The following is a 19,732-nucleotide window of genomic DNA, read 5'->3' on the forward strand; positions in this document are numbered from 1 at the left end:
TCTCTAATGAAGTAATGATTACTAAGACCTGATGGAAGAGGATGATTGGGATTGGTGAGGAGTGGGACAGGCAGGGCTTATAGGAACCCGAGAGGTGAGATCATCTTGGAGGTCCCAGAACCAAAAGCCGACCTGAGGAAGCTGGAGTACAGCGATGAGTAGCAAAATTCTGTTAGTCGAGGCTAGGGGAACCAAACCAATCAGGATTCCTTGTTAAATTGAAAGCCCTAATTCTAAAGAAAATACTAAACATTATGAATACTTTTCTAGTAAATGCCAACAATTTCTAAATAATCCTATCAAGTTAAAATCTCAACCACAATGAAGTGACCAACTCAGATGGAAGAAGGTATTTTGACATGTATCTTGACAAAGGATGTACACCTAGAGTTATAAATGCCAGTGAGAAAATGCAGACACCCTAATGTGAAAAGGTAGATTGTTATTCAATAAGAGTTATAAATGCCACTGAGAAAATGCAGACACCGCAATGTGAAAAGGTAGATTGTTATTCAATAAAAGCACAATTTTTAGTAATAGGGGAAATGTAAATTAAAGTCAGATTGTTCCTCATCCTCACCAGAACCTGGTGTTGGAATCATTTTAAATTAGTGCCAATTTGACAAGCACAGAATAGTACATTTGTACAATTCTATTATTAATACTATTCTGTACTATTCTATGCTTGTCAAATTGGCACTAATTTAAAATGACTACAACACCAGGTTCTGGTGAGGATGAGGAGCAATCTGTACTTTCATATACTGCAGAAATATTAAAAAAATTGGCATTATCTACCGAAGTTTAAGATAAAATAATTCCCAAGATCCAACAAGTTCATGTCTTGAACTTGTGTGCAGGTGTACCAGAATCCCAGTGACTCTAGGCTGAGGCAGGAGGATCCCAAGTTCAAGGCCAGCCTCAGCAACTTAGTGGGATACTGTCCCAAAATTTAAAAAAAAAAAAAAAGTGTGTGTGTGGAGGCAGGGGCTCAGTGGCTAAGTGCCCCTGGGTTCAATCCCCAGTGCCAAAAAAAGAAGATAAATATACACCCCCAAAAAATGACCTAGGAGGAAACATGAGGTTAAATAGTCTATCAAATTTGTGGTTTCATTCTATTTATAAACATGTGAGTCTGTACATACACACACACACACACACACACACACACACACACACCTATGGGGGGTGGTGATGAATGAACCCAGGGGCTCTACCACTGAGCTACATCCCTAGTCCTTGTTATTTTTTTTGAGACAGGGTTGCTGAGGCTAGCCTGGAACTTGTGATCCTCCTGCCCTAGCCTCTCGAGCCACTGTCACTGCCCAGCTCTACTCTTGTTTTCTCATTAGGAATGGCTATCCGACTATCAAACAGTTCTTCATGCCAATTAATTACAACATCAAGTTCTTCAGTGTTAAAATGTTTGCATTAAAATATACATATACATTCATTTAAGAGAATATGTTTAACATTTAACTTAGAAAATTAAGTTATAAAATTTGTTTCCTAAACAAGAAAATTTAAAAATGAGTTTGTAGTAACTTATTTTAAAGTATTTAAATAAGTCAAAAGATAAAATTACTTCTTGTTATATTTATTTTTTTTTTATAAAATGCATTTGCCAAAATGTTTAAGCAGACACTGGTGCTACAAAAATAAATATAAAACAACTATACATGTTTACATGTTACTTATAACATAAATACATATTATTTACATGTTCAAAAATTCCAAACTACAGCATATTTTGTCCATGATTCTCAACATGTCTGGGAAGTAGAGAAACAATAAAAGCATAAATACACCACACACCATTTATATTTTTGCTTTTAAAAAAACATTCAATACAAATATACTCAGTAGGCTTGAGGGTATGTTTTCAGAGCAAAGTTAGGCATCCTATTGTACTCTGCGACCAATTATTTGTTGACTCAAATTTCATTCAGTTTTCTCTCAGCACACATCCTTTACTGTACAGATTAAAATTCTCTTTAATAGGCTTTCTGAAGAAGTTATATTAAATAAAAAGTCACTTTACTTGAAAGCCAACCAAAAAGTTATTTATTAAATGTAGGTATCTTTTCAATCAATGAAAACCAGGAGTTGCATTAGAAAACATCAACAGGATGGAAGAAAGACACTGTAATTTCTGTTTGATGTATTCCGGTAATTTTTCATTGTCTCCATACCTAAGTGAAGTAAAAGAAAAAAGATAAAACCATAATCATCTCTCCATTCTTAATACCAAAAACCATATTATATTTTTTATTCTTCAATGACAAGAGATCTCAGGAAAAATCATCCACGTGGGGTTGGGGTTATGGCTCAGTGGCAGAGCACTTGTCTCGCACATGTAAAGCACAGGGTTTGATCCTTAGCACCACATAAAAATAAATAAAGATATTAAAACAGTCATACACAATTATTTATTAGTCACCTCAATCTAGTGAAGCATACCCATTTTTTTTCATCTTAAAATGAAATGGCTAGGCATGGTGGCACAGGCCTGTAATCCCAGTGACTGGAGAAGATAAGGGAGGAGGATCATGAGTTCAAAGCCAGCAACTTAGCAAGGGACTAAGCAACTCAGTGAGACCCTGTCTCTAAGTTGAAAAAAAAACAACAACAACAACATAAAAAGGGCTAGGATGTAGCTCAGTGATTAAGCATTCCTAGGTTCAATTCCTGGTACCAAAAAAGAGAACAATTTATAAACATTTAAATAACAACAAGAAAATAAAATACTCGAACTAACTATGTTTTCTGAAACAAGGTTTCATTCCTTGAATGCTTTCTCAAGGAAACACTAAGTTAAACATGATAATACATTTCTATTAGATGTTAAGAACTTGCAATTGACCTTGTCAGTAGAATTGCAGGATTCATCTGTGAACATGTATCCCACCCACTCTACATCTGCACTCTTCCACTTCCTGGAGCATTTAAAGTGTTTTTAACGATTCCTATGAGCAGTTACTGAAGTGATGCTACTGCACATACACATGCATTTCACACAAAGCATGAGAGCCACAAATTACAGTTGCCCCACACACATCTACTACAACAGAAAGACCACATGAAGCAGCATGTTTCTGTTAGCACCGCCATGTCTTAGGTCTTTCTAACAAGTCATGTTTTATTTATTTATATTAAAAAAAATTTTATACCTTTATTTCACTCATTTTTAAATTTTTTACGTGGTGCTAAGGATCCAACCCATGGTCCTGCGCATGCAAGATGAGCACTCTACCGCTGAGCCACAATCCCAGCCCAACAAGTCATGTTTTAAATATGGAAACTTTTTCATGCTATTGACAGTTTTGTTATTTCTGGCATGATGCCCAGCACACATATTCATGCAGAGTGAATAAAAAGTTGTCACTTGGCATGTTTAGGGGACAGTTTCCAGGACCCCCATAGATACCAAAATCTGAGAATACCCAATTCCCTTCCATAACATGGAACAATATTTACATATCACCTATAAACATCCTCCCATTGTAATATCAAATGCAATGTAAATTTTACCTAAATAGTTATACTGTATTATTTAGGGAATAAAAAAAAAATTCTGCACACATTCAGTACAATCTTTTCAAATATATTTGACCTGTTGTTGGTTGAACTGTGGATGTGGAATCTGAATATGGAAGGCCAACTGTTTACATTCAATAATCACTAGATCAGGGGATATACTGTTTCATTTGGGAAAAGTAATCAAGTTTTTTAAATTTTATTTTTCAAATGCATAACTGGGTTTTTTGTTTATTTTTTTGTGGTTGTAGATGGACAGTATGCCTCTATTTTACTTTTATGTGGTGTTGAGGATTGAACTCGGAGCCTCACACATGCTAGGCAAATTCTCTGCCATTTACAGCTCTAGCCCTCAAGTTATCTTTAAAAGAGAGATATGTTTCTATGCTTTTTTTAGGTATACTACTTTCAACTTCATTAGGATTTTCTGCAAAGGTCCAACCTAGTTAGACTATAGAGTAAAGCTGCACAGAGGTATTAGGGATGTAGGTCAGGTGTAGAGCACTTGACTAGTTTATGCAAGCCTCTAGGTTAAATTCCCAATAGCCTTGAAAAAAGGGGGTTACAAGTTATCTAACGACTTGAATGGATTAGGAGCAGATTATTCATACCAGTTGCCCTGCATTAATGTAGATAATTATAAAATAGGCATTAGAAACATGATACGATCTTCTAAGAATAATGAACACTTTGAAGAATGGTAGCCAGGGGAGTGGTAGTGCATGCCTATAATCCCAGTGACTCCGGAGCTCAGGAGGATAGAAAATTCAAGGCCAGTCTCCACAAGTTACCCAGACTTTGTCTCAAAAAACGAGACAATAATTTTATTATTTTTGCATAGCAAGAAAGCGAAATGTATAAATGGTGTTATCTGAACTAGTATTTTTAAAAACTTACCTAGTTGTTTGACCATTTGGTGACGTGTAACTGATAGAAGATACTCCTGCCTGGACAACCAGCTGGGACCCGTCATTAAACTGAACCCACACAGCTCCACTAGTTAACTAGAAAAATAATAAGCATACTAATTGACTCTGCAATAGAGGATCTGAGGTTCTTAAAAGGTACTCAAGTTGAACATATACAACAAGTTTTCTATAGTTTTGAAACTCTCTCTAGTAACTGTAGATTTAGGACTGGAATAGTTTTAGCATTGAGAATATTCATGTCTTTTCTGGGTTAATCCTTTAATAGCTTAAGTACTATATTAAAATTATTCTAAATGAAACCCATTTCTCACCAATTTCCACTGTATGTGTTTACCCCTCCCCTCACAGAGTATTTTAACCCTTTCTTTGTCCTACTGCCCCTAGAGTTTCTTCCTTGCCTGAAAATATTACATCATAGCCTTTGAGACTTCTTTTAGTGATTCATGTTAAATGGGGAGGCACATGATATAGAGAAACAAACACGGACACTGGAATCCAAGAGACCTAGGTTTACATTCATATTCTGCCCACCAACAAGTAGTATAGTTTAGGATCATCCAAGTCAATGTAACATTATGAACTGTAATTTTATTATCTTTAAAAGGGGATAACTTTACTAGGTTTTTTTGGATAAACTATATAATGTATATTAAAAATATGACACCAAAAAGCAGGCACTCAACAGATATGACCTACCCTCCAAAAGTAATAAGGGTGCATTGTTCTTAAGTGGAAAGTAAAGGGACATAAGCCATGCTTAAATCTCTGCATTTTAAGCCTTCACATAATATACACACGGGTTCATGCTGTGAGTTTGAAACTCAAAGTTGAATTAACTTTAAACACTTTTAACTTTTCCTTCTTTTGCCAAATTAAAGTTAACTCTAGTCAGATTGATTACAAATGGTTTCTAAAACTCACAATATTTTGGATATTGTTCTGCACTAATCACAAGTAACCATTATCATGACCTGTACTTTAAAAACAATTGGTAGGCAATCTGTTAACAATAATAAAGTTTTCCACTGTATGCAAATAAAACATTAAAAATTTTTAATGATTTAACCAATATAAAAAAATAAAAACTTCTACTTAATCCATTAAAAGAATTTATATTTTTGGGTGATTGTCTAATCAGTGTGAAAACCAAAAGAAATTCATACTGAGAAAAGTCATTTTGGTAGAAACTTCTCACCTGTGTAGCCCAACCAACATTTTTCACAAAAACAGACTTCAAAAGTTGTGCTGATGTAGGAAGACAATCTTTTAGATTATTAGAAGAGACGTTTGTTCCTGAAGCTGTAGTGGTATGGCCAAGTCCTTCAGCTGTAACTATCTACAAACAGTAAAAACAGGAAGATATTATTTTTTACTGTTTTTATAAGCCAACTTAAGCAAAAAATAAGAATTACTGGATTTTCATTAGCTTTAAAAAAAAAAATTAAAAATACAACCACATTATTGAAAATGAGAAAAATACAAAAAATACAAAAAATCTCCCCAAGAGATTTTTTTTCATAGCTTCATATCACAATATGTATATATGTAGGTAGGACTAAACACACATATCCATTTTTTTAACATTGCATTTTTCTATATATATATAGTCTTCATTGACATGATAGTTCATTGAGTAAATATAAGATATTTAGGCAGTTAATATTTTACTAGTACAAATAAAACAACTATGTACATCTCAAAAGGTCAAATTAACAGTATGTGAAAGGCTCATTGGCTGGTTCAAAGGACTTAGAAGGCCTTTGAAGTTCAAGCAAGGAGTATGTGATACAGTGCCTCAGGAGTAGCCTGGGAAAAAAAAGGTAGGTATACTAAGGCCTCTTCTATCTTGGGAGGCTAAGGGGAGTGGGGTAGTGCTGGGAATAGAACCTGGGTCCTTCATGAGGTATTTAATTTTTTATGAAGGGCATAAGGTGGTCCCTGAAGGGGTATGGACAGAAGTGACACAGATTTACTTACAGAAGGACTAAGTATGGGTGCCTGGGTTGGAGTAGTAGCACTATTCACGATCAATCTACCCAAAGATGGTGCGTCTCTTATTGCGCAGTTTGGATCCACACAAGGAGGTGGTGACAGGGCCTTAGGTGAACTAGTATTACCAGGTTTTCTAAAGAAAGAAATGTTCAAATATATTCCTTTAAAACTTGCAATTTACAGATGTCTAAAGAATGTTTATGAAGTAAACCAAACTTTTTTTTTTTTTAGAAATCTTATAAACTTTAGCCATGTTAAAAAATTTTTAAAAATTTACCTTCCCATAATTATCGGGAAAAAGGGAGCACTCCCACTCTTCTTTTCCTCTCCTGAAATTACAGATTCCAGTGCTAAACAAATACGATGAGCCTATTTCAAAAGAAGAGTGTTTTCTGTCAATATTTGACCTAAGTAATTTGTAATTAATTAATTATAATTAATTAGTATTAAAATCTATTAGGTATGTACCTCATTAGCATGGTCCATGTATATTTTTATTTCCTCTTTTAAGTTATGAATTTGATTTTCATCCTTTAAAGTGTAAGATTTCCCAGTCTTTTCAATTACTTGAATTAAATCTTCTGTTTTGTGTATTTTTGCTCCTAGCAAATAAGCATAATACTCTTTTTCAATTTATTTAGATTTATTTATTCATCATACCAGTATTTAATGGCTTTCAGATCAAGATATCATTTATATTCACTTACAAACATAGTTGATGGACAGCTATGTGTGTCATGTGTATCCCGTAAAAGATGTATGACTTAAAAAGTAAATCATCTTTATAGAATACTTAAGACAGAATGTTCACTAAACCCAATCTTTCTGCCCCATTTATAATTCTTATAATTTGGTAAATGTCCACTTGAGTTTCTAATTAAAAAAAGGATATTGTTTCATGACATTTTTATGTCATCAATCAAGGTAGGTACAGTTAAAATGAAGTGAGGTAGCGAAAGAGGACTAATATATATACAGATGATAATATAAATTATTTATAGGAAGGTATATATAAACAAACTTTGGTTAAAATGACTTGTCATGAATTAAAAACACAAGCACATGACTACCAAATTACAAACTACAGGAAAAAACATGTTTTAAAAAATAGTACTTACCATCATAAAACCAAACCTCAAAATCAGCATCAGGAGAATTCTCCATCAAAATACATTTAGCGTATCTTGTAAAATAAGTGATTTTGGGAGATTTAGATCTTACAAGCTGTACAAATCTGGAAGCATATTGATATTTTCGCCAGTATTTTTCTAAGGGGAAAAATTAGTTAATATTAAGGAAGAAAATATTGACTTGATATAGTTTTATCTACCTGTTGTGATTTTTAATAGGTTCTTGTTTGTTTCTGAAAGGCATCTCAATTAAATCTTATTGTTCGGTGCTTTCCCCCCTGTTCATAATATGCAGAAGCTGCATCAGGAGTTAACTTTGATTAACTACAATTATAAATGAAAATGTATGTAGCACATGATTTCAAAGATCAAAAAACTAGACACTTCATATTTCAATTTTTAATGTGACTATAGGCCACATTACTAATTAAATAAGTGCACCAATTATATTTTGGTGGTATATGATTAATATTCTGGAGTTAGTTTTTACTTTTAAGCAGAATAAAGTAGTATTATAACACAAAATATGAACAGTAAACAACGAATTAATAAGGTATATCAAACTGGACCAGATACCAAGTACAAGAACATAACCTCCAACATGACTAAAACTAAAATATTCATAACCTATCATACCAATATACAGAGTTTAAGTATATACACTCTCAAAACTTATTTCCTGTTAAGCTTACATACCTGGTAAATTGTCAAAGTTGTACCTACTGATTTTATCAGTAGGTAAGGGTGGTTTATCAGCAAGAGGAAAGCCTCTTCCATCATTTGGATAATATATAGTGATCTGCCAAAAAGTTTTTAAGACTTTTAATTATATACCAATAACTTAGAGCACTATATTTTGTTAACAAAATATGAAAAAGGTTCAAGCACAATATTAAACATTTATAGAAAATGGTATTCTCTAGCATTGTATTCTAATTTTCTTTTTAAACTTAAACTACAGATTTTTGATACTAGTTATAAATTTTATTTGTTTATTGCAGTGCTGAGAATCAAACCCAGAATCTAAAACACAATAGGCAAGCTGAGAACTGAACTATATCCACAGCCCTACAATTATTTTAAAAATGGAACTAATTTATTTAAACATGTTTGGCATGTTTGAATTACAGGGACTATCATATCAGAAGACTGCTTTAAAAAAAATTTAGAGATCTCCAAATGAATCACAATGCTAAACTTAGCTTAGGGGAAGATGTGAAGTGTCGAGATAATAAAATAACTGTACATTACCATATTCCCATCACTAGATATTTGCAGTACTTCTTTCACATATTCTTGAGATGCATATTCCTTTAGAAGCTCCACACACACCTCCTCTGAATCAAGTATGCTCACCTAAAGAGAAAATTTAAAAAAAAAATCAATAAAAATTTTCTCATTTAAAACATCTGACACACATGATACTTGAGAAAATTACTTAACCATAGCAGAAACAAATATTAAAGTCAAAATGAAATAGCTGCTTCACTCCAACAGTCCAGACCAGAAGTATATTTGAACACAATTGTGAGCCATAAGGTGCAAAGATGAGAATGTACAATGAAGTGGGAAGGGATAAACAGTGAATAGAAAGAAAGCAGAAGGCAGGGCGGAGAATAAGGACTTAAAAGATAATAGCAAGCCAAACAAAGGCAAGACTGGGGGAACGGGAAACAGGAAACACCAACAAACAGGATGAACATGGAATTAAAAAAAAAAAAAAAAAATCACCATTCCCACTTCACAAGTTTTAAACTATAAAATGTACATACTCTTTTTCTTTTAAATAATTTTAGTTGTTAAAACATCAAGGTATAATTTCTTGTTAGTTTCTCTTGGTATTTAAGCCTAAGTTAAATGTAGAAATAAAAACTAAAACCAAAGGTTAATATTAATTCACTTACTTGAACTGTGCATAAACTAATATTTAGAACAGTATAGAGCTAATATTATTTTTAAATGTTTTATATTCAAATCTACTTTCTAAAAACAGTAATTTAGAATTCAAAACTTATCAGTATCACTTCATTACTCATAAACAAAAGCTATCTTTCCATGAATATTCAATCTTTTTTCTTTTTATATAAGTTTATCATGTACATATTCCAAAGTCCAGGATATTATAGGGGACTAAAACATCATGTTTTCAAAAACCGTATTTTTAAAATAGTATCAAAGAGTAACTTAGGAAAACAATGTACTTACCACAGCCTTTTTAGTTTTCTGTCTGATTGGTTTTAACCTGTGAGCAATCAAAGGAGACGTAATGCTTCGCAATGTGTGTTTCTGATATCCCACTGTTGACTCCATACCCCTAGTCTTGATTTGTTCTGAAAGAGGATGTAAGCCAAAAATAGGTTCTTGTTGAATTATCTCAGGTTTATTGCGCAGTCCAGTCATATATTTCATAGTATTCAGCTGTTTTACAGAAGCTGCATTATCAGAAGCATCAGAGTTCTTTTTGGCTCTTGTATCTCTCCAAGCATTTCTTGACATGTTTTTCTGCAAATCTGGATGTATAAGAAAATCTCTCTTTGGGCTAATGCTGTTGTGCTCAGTAGTTTCTCTTAAATGAGCTATCATATATATTGAAAAAAGCAGTTTAGTAAATAATTAAGAAGTCACAAGTTTACATTGACTATATTAGCGCCTTTTTTTTTTTTTTTTTTGTATTGAAGATTGAACCCAGATTATTATGTAGGCCATGGAAGCACTCTATACCTGAGCTACATCTTTAACCCTCTGCATTAAGGAAAAAAAAAAAAAAAAAAAAAAGCTTTAGAAAAATAATAGTGTATTTTATTCAGGATTTTTACTAAATGAGCAGATTTTAGTTGCTATTGCCAAAGGGAGAACAGTCTGTGTAAATATGTGAGGTTATAGATACATTAATTTGTTCCAAAATAATAGCCACTTTACTATATATATGTATAATGCTCTTATATACCTTAAATATGCATAAGAAAATTTTATTTTAAATAAGAAATTATTCTATAGTCTAATATATGACATAAAAAGTCAGTGACTTTAAAAGGGTATCTTAAACCAGATCACAAAAGATATAATAAGCAATCTACTTTTCAATCAAGGCAAAAACTAGTCACTGCAGGGTCACGGCTAATTCTAATGTGAGATTATATTCCAACAAAAGCATATTTGAGAAGAATTCCCACCATATCAATCTACCTAAATAAAAAACAAAACATAAATTTATTATTTAAGCTAAGGAACACCTATCCTATCTTTGCTTAGAAGGTACACAACTAAGGGAAAAAAACACCATGTGAACAGCTTCAATATTATTAATATTTTACATATATATGTGTGTGTGTATATATATATAGTTACACCCACATTTTTTGAAGTTCTTAAGAATTTTACCAATTTATGTTTTAAATTGTTATTCTAGAGTTCACATGGGAATATATACCACCCCCCTCCAACTCTCAAGGGTGGAGATTTGGCTAAGTGGTTAAGTGCTTGCTGGCAATGTACAATGCCCTGGGTTCAATCCCCAGTATTGCAAAATACAAACCAAATGAAAAACATCTCTCCAACTCTCATTATGACAGAAAAAAAATCTTTTTTTTTTTGTACAGGGGATTGAACCAGAAGCGCTTAACGAGTGAGTCACATCCTTAGCCCTTTTTAATATTTTTTATTTAGAGACAGGATCTCAGTGAATTGCTTAGGACCTAAATTGCTGAGACTGGCTTTTTTTTTTTTTTTAAGTTGTTGATAGACCTTTAGTTTATTTACTTACATGTGGTGCAGAGACTTGAATCCAGTACCTCACATACACTGGGTAAGCACCCTACCAATGAGCCACAACCCCAGCCCCTGAGGCTGGCTTTGAACTCATGATCTTCCTGCCTCAGCCCCTGGAGATGCATATGCCTGGCCAGAAAAATATTTTGTACCAAAAATACTTTAAAATTATAGAAGCCTCATTACATTACTTTAAAGAAAAAAAAAAGGTTATTTCTCCATCTCAGACAAAGCCATACTGTCAAGTAAAAATACTTGTAAATACAACAGAAGTAGAGCAAGACGTACATTATCAGTTTTATCATTAAAAAAAAAAAAAAAAAAAACGAATTATTTCCAAGGATATTTTCAAGTACATAGGAAAAGATTAATTTCCTTTGGGGATTTTGAAAATCATATACATTTCTTTTGAAAAAAGAAAAAAACAGACTCTTGAGATGACAAATAACACTCTGCTTAAATTACAGCCACTATGCACTCTTTTGTCTGTGAGGTAATACAACACTTAGTAAAAAATGATCTCCTTCTCTCCATATGTTTTATAATTTTCTCTTTTTAAAAAAATTATTATCCCCCATCCCACCTTCTGTGAATCTGTTATGTTCATTAATTAAGAATGTTTTAACCATTAAGTCCCAAGTTTTCTATTCTGCCAATATTTCAATGAAATTGACAGATGTGCATGAAAATAGGTTGGAAATCATAATCTAAGCTTATATATCCTTTACATGTTTTCAAATGCTCTAATCATTCACCATATTACTTTTCTCAAAAGAAGTTAAGTGACATGTCTGTTGCTCAACTTACAGTTTTTATAGGTGTCCCACATTTGGGATGGTGGGACTTACTGGGTTAATTTTTTTTTTTTTTAAAAAGAGAGAGAGAGAGAGAGAGAGAGTTTTTTAATATTTATTTTTCAGTTCTCGGCGGACACAACATCTTTGTTTGTATGTGGTGCTGAGGATCGAACCCGGGCCGCACGCATGCCAGGCGAGCGCGCTACCGCTTGAGCCACATCCCCAGCCCCTGGGTTAATATTTACACTTTGCATCTATAAATAAAATAATGACTCGAATGACAGCTACTCGAAAATATCTAGGTTTTAGTAGCCATGTATTTAGATGTGAAATCCAACTGGCTGACTATAGTGTCCATATCGGCATCTACTTAAAAATAAAGTCAAACATCTTTTAATTGTTTTATAGGCACTGACTTGGTACTTATTATGGAGTGTCTTTAAGAGAGGGCTTAAGAGGAAAGCTTCTAAGACAGATTACTTGGGTTGGATCCTGGCACTGTACTTAATGGCTATGCAACTGAATTCTGTGTACAATTTCCTTAGCTATAAAATAAGAATAACAACAGTATCTTCCTCATATGTTTTTGTGAGAATATAACAAATATATATGTTGAGTATTAAGAATAATAGCTGACCTTATGGTAAATATTAAAAACATCAAGTTTTACTATAATAATTCAGCTTTATTGTATTGTTTTATTTTCTTTAAAAAGCCCAAAAAGAAAACTATAATGGCCAGGTGCACTGGCACCTGGAAATCCCAGTGGCTTGGAAGGCTGAGGCCCTAAGCAACTTATCAAGACCTTATGTCTAAATAAAAACTAAACAGGGCTGGGGATATGGCTCAGTGATTGAGTACTCCTGGGTTTAATCCCTGGCACCAACAAAACAAAACAAACAAAAAACAAAAACAAGGAAACTACAGTGCTAAAAACGAGTTTAAGTCATTAGTTTTTAATTAAATACTACATTTAAAACTCACCATTCATTTGCAGATTTCCAAACCACTGTTGTACAATTTCAGTTTGAGGTGTCTGGTCTGAAAATGGAAAAGGACTTTTTCCTGGACAAAGATGATTTGAACTAAAGAAAAAAAAAAATCCCCAAGTAATAAAAAGTTAAAGTAATTAAAAAAATGATTAGGCAACTTTTTGTGGGGGACACTAGGGAACAAACTTATGGCCTCACACATGCTAAATGTGTTCTACCATGGTACTTTATCCCCAGTACCCAGCCAACTTTTTAATGTAGAATAAAGACAAATGTGAATTCCAAAAAATTTTAGGATAACTGTAGAAAACAATATTTGCATAATTACATTGTCTCTAAAATGCTGAATTCCCATGCCAGAATGCCAGGGCATTGTGATGATGTTTCTATGTGGCTGTTGCCCTTTAATAATTCAAGCATAAAAAATCATAAAAAAAATTAAGAGACACGCAAAAAAAAATCATTAAAACAATTAGTTTTCATGTTAGAAATAGTATTAGTACTATAATTACTCATCATTCAGGCTCAACTTCTTTTTGTTTGTAGTTATTATTAGAGTACTTCAGGGATCAGATTTGTTTAATACATGGTGTTTTGCATATATATATGAAACTAAAAACTCGCAAGAATTAAACAGAGTAATAAACATATTCATCAACACATACACTCACTTTTGAAGGACAGCTTAATCATAGCTCTAAATTAATATTCCAATACTTTAGTAATAAAAAATGAAAATCATCATTGATAAGTGCCTCAGAAGCATCAGTTTAAAAAAAGCATTAATTATTCATTGCCCTAGTAACCCCTTTATTTAGATGCATCTTCATATTTGTGCTAGTATGTTTACAGAAAATAAAATACTTATGATATTCTTACAGTGCTTGGTTGTTATCAGGTCTTTCAAAAGATCCAGAACTATGAGATGTCTTTTCTTTAAAGAAATGAAAAATATTGACATTGCTGTTTGTGGGTGGATATCGGTCTTCATTTTCTTCTATTCCTGATCTTTTGGACTTTGAAAGTGTTTCTGCTGAGTGACATCGTTCCATTGTATATGTTTTTGCTCGAGATTGACTATTAGAAGTGCCAGATCTATCAGAGGAATGGGCTCTACGGAGGTATCGAGAATGTGGCCTTTCTTCTGCATCTTGAATTACTCTTCCTCTTCCACTGTTACTGGTTTCATGTGCTTGATTTCCCCACTGAGTACAAAAACTGCTTCCATCTCCTGAAGAAAAGTCACTTGAATTTTTATGCTTTGGAAATACAGTCATTTTATTTGGAAGTGGCTGGCCAATCAAGAGTCGTCTTCTGTCAAGTAAACTACCACTTACACTGGTACTGGAAGAAGCCGTAACTGCAGTAGAAATTGTGGCATGTCCACTATCAATTGAGTCTTCTACAGTTCCTAAATCTTTACTTTTTGTTGAAGAATTTCGGGACATAAAAGGATGGTCCAATATTGAAGACAGACTTAAACGATCTGCTGGATTTCTACGAAGTAGCTGGTGAATAAGATCCTTGGCCTCTCTTGACAAAAACGTTGGCATTTCATAATCTGCCAATACGACTTTATTTAATGTGTTCTTGACTGTGTCAGTGTCAAAAGGTGGTCTCCCAATTAGTAATGTATAAAACATGCAGCCCAAGGACCAAACATCAGATTCAAGTCCATGTGCACTTCGAGTTGCAATTTCTGGTGAAATGTAATTAGGAGTTCCACATAATGTATAGTGCTTTTCATGTGGCATTGTCAATTGAGTTGCCAGCCCAAAATCGGCAATCTTGATATTCATATTACGAGTAAGTAAGAGGTTAGAAAGTGTGAGGTCCCGGTGTAATATACCATGAGAATGAAGATACAACATTCCTGTGATGATCTGGTGCATGAAGTGTCGAGCTGTGAGGATGCAAAAAAGAGAACTTACAATTGAGAAGATTCAGCATTTAAAATACACTGTGAAACAGGGCTGGGGATGTGGCTCAAGCGGTGGCGCGCTCGCCTGGCATGCGTGCGGCCTGGGTTCGATCCTCAGCACCACATACAAATAAAGATGTTGTGTCTGCCGAAAACTAAAAAATAAAAATATTAAAATTCTCTCTCTCTCCTTTTAAAAAAATAATAAAATAAAATAAAATACACTGTGAAACAGAGACAGATATGCTAGAGTATAATATTAAAGTATTAGCTTGCAGCTAGAATTTACCAAAGTGCAACTTTTGTGGTATTATAATATTAACCAATTTCTGTTAAATATACAAAGCAATAATTTTAATCTTTGCTTTTCCCAAATAATGAGCAGTAAATTTCATTAACAATTGGGATTGATTAGGGAAATGATAACCAGAGTTGCCTAACAATTAAGAAAATTATTTTTAACTGTATGAACAATCCATAAATCTATACTAATTGTAAAAAAGAAAAAAAGTTAACTTTTCTTTGATATCTCCCAAACACTCCCAAAAAGTAGTCACATCAACAGTTTGTATATAATCTTTTATGTTTCTCTGCTTGCTTATGTATATTTAAATCTATAGACATATTGTAATACATGCTTCTTAAATATATAGTTTTATTACATTTCATTTCTATGGCAGTACCATAGATCTATATTTTATTTAATTGCTGTTGAACATTTGGGTCACTACCACTATTTCACGATTAAAAAAACACAACAATAAACATTCTTACACATGCTTGTTTTCTTGTGAATGTTACGGGAATTCCTCTATAGTACATTCAAGATATAGAATCACTGGACTGAAGAATAAGAAAACATACTATTTTATCATTAAAAGGCTATATTTGGGAATTGAGATTGTGGCTTAGTGGTAGAACGCTTGCCTAGCATGTATGAGGCACTGGGTATGATTCTCAGCACCACATATAAATTAATAAATAAATAAAGGTCCATCAACGATTACAAATTAAAAAAAAAAAAAGGCTATATTTTCATGGAGATCCTTTAACGAGTAGGCTGTCCCAAATCAATGAGTGAAAAATGATACTTGTTATTTGGGTTAGCACCTTCATGATGACTACTGTGTTTGAGCATCTTTTCATATATTTTTTGGTTACTGGTACTTTTTCTGCCATGAGATAGTCTGCTCATATTCCCTACTATCTGATTTGATTATCTTTTTAGGTGTGTCTTTTTAAATATGAATTTCCAGTCATTCATATGTGTGTGTGTGTGTGTGTGTGTGTATGTATATATATATATCACACATACACATATATAACGCATAAATATGGCTTTTGTGTGTGTGCTAGTAGGGATCAAACCTATCTTTGTCTTTAAGTTTGTTAAAAGTACACAGAAGTTTTTAATTTTAATTCAAACTGATATTTTTCCCTTCATTGCTTTTGCTAGTTCTGTCTCATATGAAAAAAATGCAGTAATCATCATCAATATGTGTATGGATTTTTCAATTTGTACTACTTCTTCAGAATAAACTTCCAAAAATGGAATTTGAGTCAAAGAACATAAACATTTCTGAGTAAATATATATGACCAAATTGTGTTTCAACAGATTGAAATGCTCAGAAAGCTTATCAGAACCCATCTTTCTGATAAGCTTGGTTGGGGATGTGGCTCAAGTGGTAGCGTGCTCGTCTGGCATGAGTGAGGCACTGGGTTCAATCCTCAGCACCACATAAAAATAAAGATATTGTGTCCACCTAAAAAAAACTAAAAAATAAATATATTTAAAAAAAAATTGTAAGAAATTATTTCTGAGGAACTAGGGAAGTTTGAAACTGACTTTGTATTCATAGTAAGGAATTATTCAGTGTAATAAAGACTTTGTGATTATCATTTTTTAACATCCACATTCTGTAAAGATAAATTCTAAAATATTTGTAGATAATAGGATGTCTATTAATATGCTTCAAAATATTCTAGCGAATTAGGGGATTAAAGAGTGGATAATTCTACAGTTTTTGGAAGCTGAGATAAGTTCGAAGGGATTCACTGTACTCAGGAGATCCATTTTCTTTCTTTCTTTTTTTGTGTGTGCGCGCGTGTGTGTGTGTGTGTGTGTGTGTGTGTGTGTGTGTGTGGTGCTGGGGATTGAACCAGGGCCTTGTGCATGCTAGGCAAGCACTTTACCAATGGAAGTATGTCCCCAGTCTGAGATCCACATTTTCTAAAACAAATGGTTTCAATGGCCGTCATCAGTGGCATTGTAAAAAGCATTCTATATTTGCAAGTTTACACAGTAAATTGCTACCAATAATTTAATTTAAAATGTATTTTGGGGGATAAATGACAAATTTCTTATTTTCTGCAATTCTTAAATTGTTTTTAAGAAGTATAGCATTGTGTGTGCTGGATCCTTTTTTAGCCTAAGGTAACAACTGAAACAGTTTTATTAAATATTATAAAATAGCACATTTTTTCAAAACATTTTTGGAAAGTAAAAAAAGAAGCTTACCTTCATTTTCTGAGAAAGGTTTCATTCTATTCTTTAGGTATCTGTTCATTTCACCATTGTGACACATTTCTAATACCAGGTACACATAATTGTTATCTTCAAAATAGTTATATAGCTGAAATGTAAAAAAGTATAATAAATTAGAATTTAAAAAATTCAGTATCCTGGGCTGCTTCTATAAAATTGTATCTTACCTCCAAGATAGAGGGATGTTTCAATTGACAATGTATTTTCACCTCATTTTGGACTCGCTGTACCATTCCAGCTTTGTACATGGCTTTTTTATCTATCTGAAAAAACAGAAAAGTTTTAAATGTTGATGGTTAAGTTTCAAATATAAATTGTTAAAAGCCATCTTTGATCAGGGTGCAGTGGCATACTCCAATTACTCAGTATACTGAGGCAGGAAGCTTGCAATTTGAGGCCAGTCCCAAGAACTCAGTGAGACCCTGTCTCAAAAAGAAAAAAAAAAAAAGCGGGCTGGGATGTAGGTCAGTGGTAAAGCACCCCTGGGTTCAATTACTAGTGGCAGAGGAAGGAACTAAGTCACCTTTGAAAAGAAAGTATATTTTAATTTAAAATAGTTTGAAGATTTTTAATATATGTCTTTGAGATCAACTTACTCTGTTGTGTCTATTTTTCCTCTGTTTATCTAGTAGAGTGGACACTAAGTAAATCTGTCCAATGCACTCTAGTACCCTCTGTCAATTTAAATACTTTAATAGCACAACTGTTCTATCCATAAGAAAAATCTAACTTTAGTCAAACTTTATTCCAAATTTCCTTTCCCTTTTCCAACTAGTTTCGGTAAATAATTCTCAATTTGCTAATGTTTATGTTATTCCTATTAGATTAACTTCTGTCAATAGAGAATAGTATTTTGGATTAATACTTATACTGTAATACAGAACTACACACAAATGTATTATTATAAAAAAATTATTTGATTTCTACACTTGACTCCAAGTATGCATAACTGAACACACCTGTCTACCGAACATTAATGAAGATAAAACATTTAAGCAAATGAATGCTCCCCCAAAACGTCCTTAAGCTGAACTGCTTAATTTATCCATATTGTCTTTTGCCTATATGATGTATTCTTTACACCATAATCAAAGAAAAGGTTGGTCAGTACGGAATTGTGACATCTCTAGCAGAACACCTTTAGTTATTTGCAAAGTACAGAAAAAAAAGTTGATTAATATAGTCTTACCATTTTGATTGCAACTTCCAAACCAGTGTGAATGGACTCAGCTCTGTAGACACCAGCAAATGATCCCTTACCGAGCAGATTTCCGACTTTAAAATCCTTAAAAAGTAAAATTAGATATTATGTGTGATGACTCTCAGGAGTAGAAAGGAAGAATGATACGAAGGGCCTGGAAAAATGGGATGCAAAGGGTTGAGAGGAGAATTTGGCAAAATCCAGGAAGGTATTCCACCTCGATATAGCAGGCATCTGCGGTGGAAGGCATGGCGATGTCCTGCAGGACTCCCCAGCTTCCAGGCCGGCCAGACTGCGCACCCGAGCGACTCCACCGCAGCACAGGCTGCACCTCCTCCCGCCTCCAGCCAACACCTGGGAGCCCCGCCACAGCTCCCGCCGCGGCCAACCGCCATCCCCCGGAGAAGGGGGAGGCGGCCTTGCTCCGGCCGGCGCGGCGGCTCCAGCGGGGTTACCACGGACGCGGCGGGGCCGGGGACGCCGCCCACCGGGGCCGCCCCCGCCCGAGCGGCGTCCAGAGGCTGGGTCCCGCCCCACCGCCGGCCCGGCGCCCCGCCCGGCCCCAGCCGTGGGCTTCGCTCGCCCCCTTCCGATCCGCAGCCTCGGCCCGCCACTCCCTTCACCTCGATCTTCTCGCCGATGCAAGTCGCCATATTCTCAGGCCCGGGCCGGCGCTCCCCGGGTCAGGTCCCTTTTCACAGTCTCTTCGAGGTGGAGCTCCAGGCAGCCAGCCGGTCGTGGTGCCCATCAGGCTCTGCCTTCTAGGCCGCCGCTCCGGGCGACGACGCTACAGCCACCGAAGGAATTCCTCGACACCATCCGAGGCTTGGGCGGTGCCTCTGCACTCCCATTTTGAAAAACTCCCGCCGGTTGCTGTTGAAGCGAGACTGGTGGTGACGTCAGGAGACGTCGCTCCGCA

The 19,732-nt window shown here is 34.5% G+C and overlaps 1 protein-coding gene across 2 annotated transcripts; it reads right to left on the reverse strand.

The window, feature by feature from the left end:
• Window positions 1–1,614: 1,614 nt before the first annotated feature.
• On the reverse strand, window positions 1,615–19,709 carry PLK4 (polo like kinase 4). Of its 2 annotated transcripts, none has more exons than XM_081304183.1 (16): window positions 19,437–19,709; window positions 18,802–18,897; window positions 17,780–17,875; window positions 17,586–17,700; window positions 14,025–15,048; window positions 13,138–13,238; window positions 9,794–9,918; window positions 8,840–8,944; window positions 8,285–8,387; window positions 7,577–7,726; window positions 6,927–7,060; window positions 6,736–6,827; window positions 6,444–6,591; window positions 5,662–5,802; window positions 4,435–4,541; window positions 1,615–2,192 (listed from the first exon to the last, which is right to left on the reverse strand). In XM_081304183.1, the coding sequence occupies exons 1-16, from the start codon at window positions 19,464–19,466 to the stop codon at window positions 2,090–2,092; spliced, it is 2,670 nt and encodes an 889-aa protein (XP_081160309.1). In that variant the 5' UTR covers window positions 19,467–19,709; the 3' UTR covers window positions 1,615–2,089. The 2 variants fall into 2 exon arrangements, with proteins under 2 accessions (XP_081160309.1, XP_081160308.1); XM_081304182.1 differs by having other exon boundaries at window positions 9,794–10,098.
• Between the last annotated feature and the right edge of the window lie 23 nt (window positions 19,710–19,732).

Source organism: Spermophilus citellus (genome assembly GCF_964194105.1).
Source record: "Spermophilus citellus genome assembly, chromosome: 8".
Classification (NCBI taxonomy): Eukaryota; Metazoa; Chordata; class Mammalia; order Rodentia; family Sciuridae; genus Spermophilus; species Spermophilus citellus.

Excerpts from the sequence above, each read along its gene's own strand:
- PLK4 (XM_081304182.1), bottom strand. The coding sequence starts at position 19,466 with ATGGCGACTTGCATCGGCGAGAAGATCGAG. Across the intron at positions 17,876-18,801 it reads TGGAAGTTGCAATCAAAATG|ATAGATAAAAAAGCCATGTA; the intron begins GTAAGACTATAT and ends CTGTTTTTTCAG. Across the intron at positions 5,803-6,443 it reads CACCCATACTTAGTCCTTCT|ATAGTTACAGCTGAAGGACT; the intron begins GTAAGTAAATCT and ends TACTGTTTGTAG.